The sequence below is a fragment of the Pocillopora verrucosa genome, chromosome 3 (assembly GCF_036669915.1).
Source record: "Pocillopora verrucosa isolate sample1 chromosome 3, ASM3666991v2, whole genome shotgun sequence".
Taxonomy (NCBI): domain Eukaryota; kingdom Metazoa; phylum Cnidaria; class Anthozoa; order Scleractinia; family Pocilloporidae; genus Pocillopora; species Pocillopora verrucosa.
In genome coordinates, this window is record NC_089314.1 from 24,425,600 (window position 1) to 24,438,548 (window position 12,949).

The window sequence follows — 12,949 nt, forward strand, 5'->3', positions numbered from 1 at the left end:
TAAGCGAAAAAAAAATGCGAATAAGAAGGGTTTACGGACTAGGCAATTCAAGCCAAGATAAATCATTTAATGTGAAGTAAAGACACGAAACACTAAAAAAACGGCCCTGATTTATATCACCAAACGTAAACGTCCCCTTTATTATGCATCATAATACTCATATCCTACGATGCGATGTTACAAGTAATGTTTACAGGGGTTAAAAAGGGGCATTAAGCCCTTACTCGTATGCTTTATTACTTACAAAAGTTAGATATGAAGTACCAAGCTAACAGTACAAGACATGGGTATTAGGCCCTCTGCATAGCCATGTAACTTGGTTTGGTAAACACATAAAACTGTCGCGGTAAGATTAACTATAATTAACAATTTTGAAGCCACTGACAAATAAGTGCAAGATTTAATCGTTAAATACAAAAGTTAACAAGACTTGCAAGGTAACAAAAGTTAGTCTCTAGAATGGACGTCTTTCGAAACGCCCCCACCATCAAGCAGCTTAATCTCGCTTTTAATCGTAAATGGCCTCAAAATTCGAAATTCTGTTTTTAATTTCGTACGCAAGGTCACTTGACTTGGAAATACAACGATATTTATCTGAGAAGGAAAATAATAAAAGCTCTATCGCACGATGATAATTGCTAAATGTGTGAGGTTGAGTTGTGGCCTTGATTTTACTACGCTTTCTAACAACATGCGAACCATGAAGTTAATGTTGAGGACCTCTCAGGAAACAAGGATGGTGTTTCAGAAAGTTTAAAAGATTGTGTTATGAGGTTTGATGACAAGATTTCGGTTAAGTTTGTTATCATTTTTCTGCATTTCGAGATTCGTTAATTTCTGGCTATAAGACCGAGAATTAGCATTTAATTGTATGGCGCAATATGACAAGTGAAAACGACCTCAGAAATCAACGATCAAAAATAAGCTTCTCTAACTGCATCATGGGAAATTCCACGCAAACTGACACCACGAAAGCGGCTGCATATGAAATACCGACCACTCCAACAAAAGAGATGGACTGCAAAGAAAAGTAACACAACAGTTAGAAACATTGGTCTACGCATAATCATGTGCCTGTAAGGAGAGCTGTCGAGGCAAGTTTTGTCGAAGGCTGCGATAGATTATTCCTGTAATGAAGTTGAAGCAATGGCAAGAAGTTTGAATGTCGACGATTTTTCTTGTTTGTCGCACTATTCACTAATAACTCACGCCCTTCGAAGAAGGCGTGAGTTAAAAATTCGGCTTAGTTCTTCTTCAGTCCTAAATTGTCGTTGAGTCAAAAAGCACACTCGTGAGTGCAACTTTTTCACAAGAAAGCAGGGGAAAAGATTTCCACATCATTCTCGAATTCTTTTCACAAGCCTTTAACTCAGCAAATGTCAAATGGATGTGTTTGACCCTTCCATTAAAAAACGATAACACTAATGAGCTCAGATTCGTTTCCAACTAATACTAACTAGCTCGTTTACGCGATTAATGTAAGTAAACTATGTTGTTGTTCTCTTTAATTTCTATAAATTTCTTAAGACAAAATCGACACAACTTACAATGTGGACATCAGAATATGCTTGCACAGTCTCGAACGATCCATAGAGTGCAACAATGGCAATTATATGGACAAGGTACGCACAGTAAGTCAGACGGCTTAATGGAATCCAGAATCGAGCTGACAAAATTTGATTCACCAAACCTTCAAAGCAGACAAGCAAAGACAAGTAAAAACAAATGGATTACAAAAGTCGCCTAATTCTCAAAATGCAAAAACACATAATGTACCTCGTAAAACTGCTGAGATTTCTCATAACACAAAAACTTACCACCAAATCCGTTTTGACAAGCAAAAATCACCCAGGCTAAGGCCAAGCTCCACGCAAAGCGGGAAAATGTCCCGTATGTGATATTCTCGGCGCGAGAGAAAGGTTCAGGATGGTCTTTTCGTAAAGCTTTGTATTCGCCATAAAGCGTCGACAGAGCGAGGGCAATAGCCACACACCAACCAGCCATGTTCAGCAAGCGCATGTTGGTCTTACAAGAGAAAACAAGATCTCTAATGATCGCGTTAATTAAAGGCAACTGATAAATCTTCAGAAATATTTCTCCTCGGCAACACAATAGAAACTGATTCACTTAAAAATCCGTAAATTTAACTCATTAAAAATTCATAATGATAGCAATCTGAAATAAATGTAATTGGAACAAATTATACAATGTTAATCTTGTAGCTAATCGTGGGAGCACCTCTCGGAATCATTCACGACATTCAACAGCAATAAACACCAAGCAACGAAAAGAATAGGCATCAAAATACAACATAGTACCTTTGAGGGAAGCTTCCAATTCTTTGCGTGAACAAGTAGGTAACCCAACACCATACCAACAAGATATGGTGCAATTCGACAGTAGGGCTTGACATATGTGAGGGACGAAGAATCAATACCAGCCGCTCTACAACAAAATGATGAACAAGAAACACATAAGCGATTTAATAATCAGGGCTTTTGCTGCAAAGGTCAGCCTCTTTGATTAAATCGCGTGTTTTGGCTTGTGATAGACGCGCTTTATCTGTTTTCCAGCCATAAACCTGCAAGTTCACACAACTATCGTGGCGTGTTGTTAATCTCCAATGCTAAGTTCAGAGTAGGCCCTTTGTTCCAGTGGGGAGAGGTTTTAAGATTTACAATTTACGTGACAAGTTTCTTGGCTGTCTTTCGGCAGCGATTCACATTCCTTGGTTGGCTTGTTCGAATCACAAGTTCGCTAGCTCGGTGCAAGGACAGATTTTTCATTTAGCTCTGAGAGCTTTGCCGAAAATTTTCCTGCTTATACAGGGGGTACACTTTTTCCTCGAAAACCTCTCAAAATTCTAGAATAATGCACAGTTTCATAGAAAAGAGATCAAAATCAAGTTTATCTCTAAATTCTGATTTAGCACCAACTACCTCGAACAACTGGGCCCGGTGAAAACAGTTTCCGTGAGATTAAAATGCCACACCCAAAAACCTTCTCAACGATTTAAACCCTGATATTTCGATCCGGCGTTCATCACAGTAACCAGCACGCTGCCTCTTCTCTCAATATGGATTTGCAATTTATTTTTGCATATTTTACATAAGGGTAAGTAAGAATGACTTACGCTTCAGCAGTAGCTGCAGGACTTAACTGAACTGCAGCAAGATGATAATGTGCATATAAGATAGCTGTTGTGATAAAACTGATCCCCATCAACGCAGCAACAATGAGAAGCAGTCCCCGCAAGCGGAATCTAATCACAAAAACACGTCACAGTTAGAAACAACAAAAATACTCTAGGATGCAAGTTAAGAAAAATGCACGAATTTCCCTATGAGAAAATCTTAGTAGCAATAATTTTTTTTGTGCCAATAATACATTTGCGTCCTTGGCACAAAAGAAGTGACAGTTATATAAGTACCATTTGTGTACTTTCGTTTCCAGCGTTACATCTTGATACAGCGGTCATGTCAGTCGATCACACAAATAATAAAAGGACTCTATATTTCAAAAGTAGAAACTATACGAAATCATTGACTATCCTTAAAGTGAACTATACTTTTCAACACGAAAAAGGTTTAATTCTGTGTATTACTAGAACCTCACAGAAACGCTAAAGCGCCACGCAAAAGCAGCAGTTGGGAGCATTACCATACTCAATTCAGGACTAAAATAAATCAAAATTTTATCTATTGATTGGTCTAAACACATCTTGAAACCGAATATGAGGCTTACAGTTTTCCTAGCATGAAGCTATAGTGCACACTAAGTTTTTGCGAAAATTCAGGCCACAACGAAATATATATGTTCTGTCTGGATGGTGCAAGGTTGATACCTAACATTTCTAAAGAAGTAAGATTTTTAGCCTGAATACCTGTATGCCGTGAAGAGGATAGCAGGAGAGATGATATAGAACTGCATATCATTAGCTAAGTACCAGGACCAGCCCATACACTGTAAAGAAAACAATGATAGGATCCATACACGTAAAACTGTCAATAAACAGTCCACAAAAGGCTACACTTCCGTATCTGTCTTAAAACGTGGGAATGGAGTTTGGATATCAGGACTCCGAAATTCTTCCCTCTGCAAATGTCCCTCAGTCTCAACAGGCATGTTCTTTTTCCAGGCTGATAATAAGTAAAGGTCTCCATTTAAACATACACAACATCTACTATCCTGAACATTAGTTTTAAGTCATACCGAAATTGAAAATTTAGTGGGATAAAAGTTGTTGATGTAGAGAAGATTCGTCCACCAGTAACTGCCGCAAGTGTTGCCCGCCTGCAATGTATACCACATCGGACCCTCGCCCAAGAATGGCGTCATTTTATCGAAAAACAGCAAAACGAACATGTAAGTTGGAGTCAACCTGTAAAGAATTGATGAAATAAACTTTTAACGAGATGTCTTCCAGTTCAATACTATTATCACAAAAATAAGAACCTCAACGTAAAAATGTAGAGGTTTTAAAGCGTCACACAATCGACTTTCGCCTGAAGGGTCTATCCTCTAGCCAGAGGGTTAATTAGATATTCAGCTGAGTCTTTCAACAAGTAGCACACGTTTGTTTTTAAATTGCCGATTTATTATTCCAAACCTAAACTTTAAGGCCCGTGTTCGCACAGCTTTCCGTGCTTTTCCTGTTCTAGATTGATTCATTTGTCGGACGAAGTCTTTTGACATGAATAACAGTGATGGTAAAGCAAGCTTAAAATGACAGGAATCGCCAGAAACTACGACGGACACACAGGGTGTGAGTAAGTTTTATCGATTTCACGTGTAAAATGTTCATATTTCGAAATATTTATTGTCGTAAATCCACCATATTTCGTTCCCCATACTATTCCTTATAACGTGTTCAAATGTTCAACGGTTCCTGACGCTTTCATGAATTAATCGTCGGCTTTTTCTCGAGACGTGAGCTTTGTCCGCCTATGTTTTCCAAGAGACAAATTTCAGATATTCGAATTGAATTCCCTCAATGCATTTAGAGTAATTACAGGTTCAAGAAGCTGTTTTGACCAACAGCCCTTCACACGCAATGTCAAACTGCACAACTAGAACTGAAGGTACTTGAACTTGTACAGTACCTTCTACACTCTAAATATTATATTACCGTCCTCTGAATAGAAGTAAAAAAATACAATATCATATCCATGCTTGTACCTCCAGAAACGGTGTAAGTAATACATGAAGAGTGGAAGTTCCCCATTTTTCTTTTCCATATTACGAAGTGCCAGATAAGCCACCAAAAGGCCGCTGGTTTCAAAATGAATAAAAGTAGTTAAGATCATCACTCAATTTGCAAAACTTCCTCTAGAAAATCAAGAAAATAACATCTTTCAGTTGTGTTTTTCAAAATGCTGCTGAATACCATAGATACACTGATAAGTAGAGAATAATACATGGGTGCGATAGCTCACGAATGAGAAGTCGAGTTGAACACGAGAAGAGAAATTTCATATTTACAAGCAACCATGTATTATTTTGTTTATCGTCTAAACTCAAGAGCCTTTTACTGACAAGAAAAGTCGACTTTATTACTGAATGAAAATGAAAGGATCGACAGTCCCCGAATAAAAATCGTTAAATGCGTTGGCGCACTCAAGATGAAAATTAACAATTGGTTCATACGTCAGCGTGCGTTCATAGAGATATGAAGCACGCGGGAAATTTGGAGAGCACGAAAGATGCGTAAGAGTTGCTCGAGGCGTAGCCGAGAGCAGCTCTATCTTCTTGAGTGCTCTCCAAACTTCCCAAGTGCTTCATATCTCGATGAACGCACAGCTGACATATGAACCAATTGTTTTATAACATTTTAAACCCGATGGAAATTTTTTTTCTCGAGGGATTTGTTTGCTGACGTCATGAGCGTGCACAATAGGAATATGAAGCACGCTCGCGCTATTGAATTAGATTAGGCAAATTAACTAGCTATGTTATAACATGGGTTGAATCACTACAAAACAAACAATGGGCCTAGTTTACATTATACAAATTCTCATTCATTGAATTGGTCCTTATCGACAGAAGAAATCTTTCAGGCACACGGCCAAAATCGGCCTGTGGCAAATCTTCCAGTCTTCGATTTTCTTTCTCAGCCGCGAGAAATGCCATTGCCAAAGCCACTGAAAACCGAAAAAAACCACTGAAAAACCGAAATTTACAAGTTGTAACTTTCGGTTTTTCTTTCCGTATTTTGGTTTTCTTCCCCTTCTAGGAAAGTTTGAACATCACTATCGGTAAGTGACACGGATTTTACGGTGTTTTCGCAGCCATAATCCGAAAAAAATTCCGACAAAAAACTTTGGATTAAGAATTGCGAAGGCTTTGCCAGACCGAGTGGCGCGAAAAGCGAGTGACGTGTCAGCAGCTGATTGGCGACATCAAATACACGTGAAAAAATATCGTATTTTTTTTCACGTGTGTTGTTACGGCTTTTCTCAGAGCTGGAAATCCATGTATAACAACGTTGTTTACATGATAAAGAGCTAGTACTGATCTGTCGCAAAAAGTGGAGATCACGATACTGGCAGGAAGCTGTCTGGAGTTAGGACCGGTCGTTACTTACCGCCTGGGGAGGGGGGGGAGGGGGAAGAAGGGGGGAAGGAAAAGGAGGATTTTGGTTGTGTTACAATAAAATTTACCCAGTAGGCTCTGTAGAATTCTCATAATCCCCTTCGTTTGCAGTTAATGGGCGGTCAATATTTGATGGTACCTCTTTAATACTCTGTTGATGACGACTGATCCCGCTTTGTTCCTCCCGAAAACCATGTGATCCCCCCTTAAAAAAATCCCCCAACCCCCTCCCCCCTCCGTTACACAATTTCACATAATATGGAGACAAACTTACAAAAATGCGTTTACATTGGATTTTATTCAGGGTTTAAGATGACCTCGAAAATGGTTTCAGGACTAAAAGATGCAGAACGTACCTGAGGAAAAAGAAAGTATCCACTGAAAAGGTTGCATTGCCAACCGCTTGGAATGTGAACCGATGAATAATGTTCGTAAATAACTTCAAATTACCTACAGCAAATCAGAATAAGAAAATTGATATGGTTAGTTGCAAGACGCTCGTAAATATCTCGATGAGACAAGTTGTCCACATTCGTCATAAACCAAGTGATATGAAAAAGAAAAAGGAACAACAGGTGAAGAATTAATATGAGAGAAAAAACTGATCAAAATAATGATTGAGAAAAACAACTTTTAAATTCGTTTCAGAGATATTTTAGTGCAATCAACACTTGTAATGTAAGTTGTGTGAGAAGTGATGATATTGTAAGTGTTGCTAGTATTGTAATGTTTGTGGCTCCAATATGGTAGTGTCAGTAGCATTTAGTAGTAACTTAGTGCAACCTAACTTAGCGTTAAAATTTAAAATTAAATAGTAGCGGTGGTAGTAGCAGTAGAATTGTGAGTGGGGTTGATACTAAAGTGCAAATAGCTTTAATATTATAGTGCCGATAGCGTTAGTAGCTAAATAAAAAGTAAAGTAATGTAGAAACTGTCAGTGTAATTAGTATCTTTACAGAAGACAAAATATAAGCAAAATCAAATACTTACTAATAGATGTTATCATTTGTACGGAGAAGAGATGTCCTAAGATGACCCACCACATGCTTAGCACTCTCATACCATTAATTGATGTGATGGCACTGGGAGGGACATTGGTATCCATGATGCGATTTGTATTTTGGATCCATGAAAAACATAACAAGAATCGCGACACAAAATCTACGGCAAAAAATCAAAGAAATCTTGTTAAGTAATAGAGAGTGCCACTTGTCCTATTTTAAAGGCTGCAGTTTGAAGGGGTTCGACTTGAGTATTTCAGCGACTCGCACTGTAAATATCTTAGTGCTGCATAAACATTAGTATGATTCTCAGACGGTCTACTATCGCAGTAAATTCGTCGGGGAAATACACCTTGTGACACATTTTGCAAACCCACTACAGAAATTCAAACGGAAGGCGACCACACTCTTCTCGGTCAATCTGAAAATTTTCAAATCGTTGATAAGAAAAACATCTGAATTTCCTAAAATTTATGTCTACAATTTTCTTTCTCCTTCCGCGGAAACATTATTCAGTGTTTGGACACATCGGCGTGTTCAATCAGTGAGGTTCACCTTTGAGGATCCTTTCGATATTTGATTTCCATTCTGGTTCGTTGGCGGATTATTTTTTTTCAAGCCTTACACATCCTTTATAAACGTCCAGAACTGTCGTGTAAGTGTGGTCTTCGTAGCCTTATGAAACCTTCTATTTAGCATCAGACAACGCAGCTCTCAATGGAAAAGATCTTTGTGTGAAAACAAGTAGTTATACGCGATTTCATTGGCCTCTCAAACATAATGGTTCCATGAGGTGAGGAAAGAGAATTCCGATGATCCCAAGGTTCTTTAGGCTACGAAACGAAAAGGTGAGGGGGGGAGTGGGCGACTTTGAACAAGTTGGGAAGCAACCCAACCCGCAGATCAAACAATTCTCAAAAAAATATCTGTAGCATTTAGAACCCTCAGAGGATGAATTGATACACTACATCCACAGTTGAATAAGCGCAATAAAAGTTCAACGACCACAGCACACTGATTTACATAATACCTACTTGGCTTAGCGGGTTCTTGAGGAAGGCTCAACAAAATTGGCCTTGAACTCGAGGACACTGTGGAAGAGTGGATTAGATTTGAGCTGTCACTGAAGGTATCATGGTCTGTTGCCATGGAGGCCCCTCTGACCGGCATGAAGCCATCACTTTTGTTGACCGGTGTGGAGTGTGGTTTCATAAAGCCAATAGCTATGTCCAAGCTGGTTCCAACCAGACAGAGAAGCAAGACTAAGCCAATTAAAATCCTGTGAGGATGAAGAGAATAAAAAAAATACTTACCTACAGGACATCGTGCAAATTCAGAGTCAGGTATGAGTTAGAGTTTCTTGAACCATTGAAAATCAATAGTAATTCGTCTTGTGTAAAAAAAAAAAAAGGTTCGACAATATTACAGCAGTCTAAGAGAGTTATCAAACCTCTCATGGATTTGTAAATTTAATACATTTGGAAGGACTCAAAATTGAGGTATAACTCTGCGATGATTTTGAGAAATTTAAATGTAGAACAAAAGCTCAGACTATTGGGAAATTTTTCTATGGCCTTGTGAGTATAGTTTTTAACGTATCGCGCGCGCTGGCCCAACAACAAATTACTAGTTGGCAGAAAGCATAATTAGCAAAAGGAATTATGTTGCATCCGGTAGATTTGCAGGAGTATTGCACAAATTTGATAGCAGTGCTATAGCCGTCAGAGGAGGGCCCAAGTATTACGCTATAAATTATCTTAACTGAAAAGATGTGACTCTTTGGGAACAAGGCACACTTTAAAGCGGCAGTCATCAATAGTGTTACACTGAATATCTTTGTCTCATAATCAGCATATGTACTCACAGCGTTAACTTTACTCCCGTTGTGTATTCCGAAGGTTTATTACAGAAAACAGGTTTCTTATGGGATTTATCTCCGATGAAACTAACTGGCTGAGGGTCCAAGCTCACCACCGACTCATTGCCACCTGAAAAGGGGAGTATTTTGTCGTTAGAGTGTATGTGTTTCTTCAATTAATCTTGTTTTCTACGTCATTAACCCTTTAGGCCTTAATCTTTTCATTCCAAGCAGCATCAATACACTTACTTAGGTTCTCTGTACAACTTCATTACACTGTTATATGGACAGCTGATGATGATTTAAATAATAACAAAAAAGTAATAATATTTTGGAAAAATTAAACCAAATTCCTAGGACTAACTGAAAAACAAATATTCTATATTCCTTTTCACTTCTTGGCAGTTCATACAATTAAGAACGAGCTCGTGTCGACCCTGGTTTCACTTAAGAAAGTGCAAATCCTCACCATTGTTTAGTTGTAGTTGGCTATCGCTTGTTGGGTAAAGAAGAGTATGTAAACACTGATCAAGTGAGAGATGTAGTAGGCTAATGGTTAGTGCGCTGGACTCCGGTTCAGGACCTGATCAGGTCAATGTGTTGTGCTCTTAGGCAAGACACGTTATTCTCACAGTGCCCCTCCCCCCGAAGAGTATAAAAAGGATACCGGCGAATCGTAAGGGAAGCCTGCTAAAATGCTGGAGGGTAACCGCGCGACGGACTAACATCCCATCCAGGGGAGAGTAGTGATACCTCAAGTCACAAGTTACTTCATGCTAAGGAAACCGAGATAAGTTCGCCTAGGTGGCCAGTTGGCCCGGGTAAAACCTAAACACTGATCACACATCAGCATTACAGCTGTGGATGTAGTTGGTATTTTGCTATCTCACTACTTCATGTTTTAAACATAACTCAGTCAAAATCTATACGCGGACCTTCATCGAAGGAAACGACACTGAACATGTGTTTTTACCTGTAAATATTTCTTGTAGAGCTTTCGTTACATCCTCTTCACTGCATTGTTTTGGCGCACAGACACCCCAATGTATGGGCACAGTCTTCGTGAAAAAGGGAAAAAAAACAATCAGAAAAATTAGTACCATAGAAGAATTCTAATAAAACGCTGATGAGGTTGGAAAAAATCTTCTAGGTTCGCATACAGATGGCTAAATCTCCCAGATTAAAATAAAATTGGACATCATCTTCATGAAAGAGGGGTTCTAAACTAAATTTCAACTCCACCAGGAAAAGGAGGAGATTGCCTTTGGAAGGAGAGTTATGTTTTTTGTTTGTTTGTTTGTTTTTTAACATTCGAATTATCATTTACAAACTGCATAGACTGCTTGAGAATGGGGACTTATCTACCTTCATTATAGCAAAAATATTTTGTTGAAGAATTTTTCGTTGTATCTTTGCAACTCTTTCTTCTTTCCGAGTTTTGATGATGTACGTCCATTTAGCAATTTCAGTTCATAGGGAGAAAGTGTAATTCAGTAGCCACAACAACAAAAACAACAAACAGAAGTTGCATCTCTTAAGTATCTTGGATCAAACAATCTGTAAACACTTCACCTTATTTAATGAGATGTAAGCTAGGCAATAGTGTGCATCACTGATGGTCTTTGTGCATTCACTGTAGGATCCTAACCAACCAAAATTTCCCAATAGAAATCCACTTTGAGGTTTACCAAGGGCATCTAGGTCTAAAGAAAAAAAAATCAATTTACACTTCTGTTTACTGGTATCATTCTCTGATTAGGCGCCACGATTACATCATTGTCTTTGTTCGTGTTTTTTGTTTTTGCTAAGCTTTAGTCTTGGCGTTCTTGTAGTTCTTGTTAATTAGTCTCATATTGTGTTCTTTCTTCGTTCGATATGTTTGGTTTTATTTTGCATTTGTGTGTTGTGTCTCGGTTGATTATTTTTCGTCAGTTCAGGTTTATTTCTGCGTTGGTTGAAGACTATTTCAGTCGTAGTGGTTTTTTTTTTCACCGCTTCGATGGCTTTGCTTTTCTTCGCTTTGTGTTTTGCATCGATTAGTCTGGTTTTGTTTTGTCGATTTAACGAAATTTGCGACTACAATCTGTGTAATCCTTTTCGACGTGATGACCTTTAGTGACGTTTCGAGTTCAGTCTCCTTTACACAGTTTCTCTGGTCACGTAATACAACAACAACAACTAAGAAAAGCCTTCGAAGTGATAATAATCGTCTGCCAAGGTCCACTCCATCATAGGACGCTTTGATATGATGGATTGGTTTCCGGCACTTGCCATATTGACAGACCATCTCACAAAGACAACAATGCGTGACCCTCTCTTATGTGTCCCCGCAAGTAATGTCTTTCTTACTGAGTAGCCATTGAAAACATTTGTTTTTTAACACCAAAATGCAATCATGATTTAACAAAATTGAACAATGTTTAACGCATTTTAAAGGCATCGGCGTAAAATCAAGACCGCGATAAATTTATGAGCGGATCACCATTGTTTTCATTGAAGTAAAATTGAATAATGTCACGCAACAACCGGTTGAGTATTTCGCCGGAACAAAAATGAGAATGAAATAACAGAAGAAGATTCCGAGACAAATTTCCTGCATTCCATTTCTTAACTGATACCTTCGTCTGCTTCTGATTACATTGAAGTAGCCCTGAAATGGAGGGCACGAAATCCTTAATTGGTCGCCTTAAGAATGACGTACGAAATGAAACCCAATCGCTTGGCGATCGCCGATCAACACTAAAGAATTATAAATGCCGGGTAAACATGCATTCGTTTGACCTCGAGACTTATGAGTCATGTCTTTTTTTGGCGCAATGCTTCATGATTTGTCAGCAACTTTTTTCCAAATTTCATGTTACATTTTAACATATCTATTAATTCACGAGTACCAAGTTTTAAACACGAAAATTCACGATTCCTTCTAATCTAATCGCTTTGATTCTTAATTCATGATTCTGCTTCAAACTCCGAGTGCTTACATTTATCTTAACGCCACACAAGTCTTCACAAAAAAAAAATTCATTTTAGAGAAAAAAGCTTCGTTGAGTGAAGAAAGTTAGGATGCATCTTAGATCCTAAGTTTGATATGGCCTTTGTTCACGTTTTCGTGACATCGGCGACAGGAAGCGGTATTTTTGACTTAGCGACTCGTGAAAGCTTAATTTAACTTTTCAGTTCACCGTGCACAAACAAGATGACACAATGGTTGTGCTTTTTTATAAACTTAACACGCTATCCATACTCACATTGTGTAAAGTCAGGCTTTGAGGGCAGATTCGTCAGAGTTTCCCTGCATTCCTCGGAAACGTTCAAAGTGAAAGAGATATTTGGAAGTGACTCAAGAGAGACACCTAACTTTTTAAAAATCTCATCGTAAGCTGTACGTGTCAGTCTGTAGGATGCCAATGATAGCTTCTGGAATGAGCAAAGCACGAAAAAAACGGCGAAGACCTTGAAAGCCACCTTGCAACATTCTGCCATTTTGGATCCTCAAGTC

At 38.5% G+C, this 12,949-nt stretch overlaps 1 protein-coding gene across 1 annotated transcript; it reads right to left on the reverse strand.

Moving 5' to 3' along the window:
• Positions 1 to 109: 109 nt before the first annotated feature.
• LOC131773693 (O-acyltransferase like protein-like) lies at positions 110 to 12,949 on the reverse strand. Its single transcript, XM_059089644.2, has 15 exons — positions 12,699 to 12,949; positions 11,023 to 11,153; positions 10,424 to 10,508; positions 9,457 to 9,580; positions 8,627 to 8,871; positions 7,582 to 7,752; positions 6,948 to 7,041; positions 5,179 to 5,271; positions 4,213 to 4,381; positions 3,884 to 3,963; positions 3,134 to 3,262; positions 2,319 to 2,445; positions 1,818 to 2,025; positions 1,548 to 1,690; positions 110 to 1,018 (listed from the first exon to the last, which is right to left on the reverse strand). Exons 1-15 carry the CDS (start codon positions 12,931 to 12,933, stop codon positions 908 to 910), a joined length of 2,145 nt encoding a protein of 714 aa, XP_058945627.2. The 5' UTR covers positions 12,934 to 12,949; the 3' UTR covers positions 110 to 907.

Bases quoted from the DNA above. Each gene is read 5' to 3' on its own strand.
- LOC131773693 (XM_059089644.2), bottom strand. From the start codon at position 12,933: ATGGCAGAATGTTGCAAGGTGGCTTTCAAGGTCTTCGCCGTTTTTTTC. The intron at 3,964-4,212 runs GTATGACTTAAA...TTTTCTTTACAG, and splicing joins CCACTAAATTTTCAATTTCG to TGTATGGGCTGGTCCTGGTA. The intron at 2,026-2,318 runs GTACTATGTTGT...TTCTCTTGTAAG, and splicing joins ATTGGAAGCTTCCCTCAAAG to ACCAACATGCGCTTGCTGAA.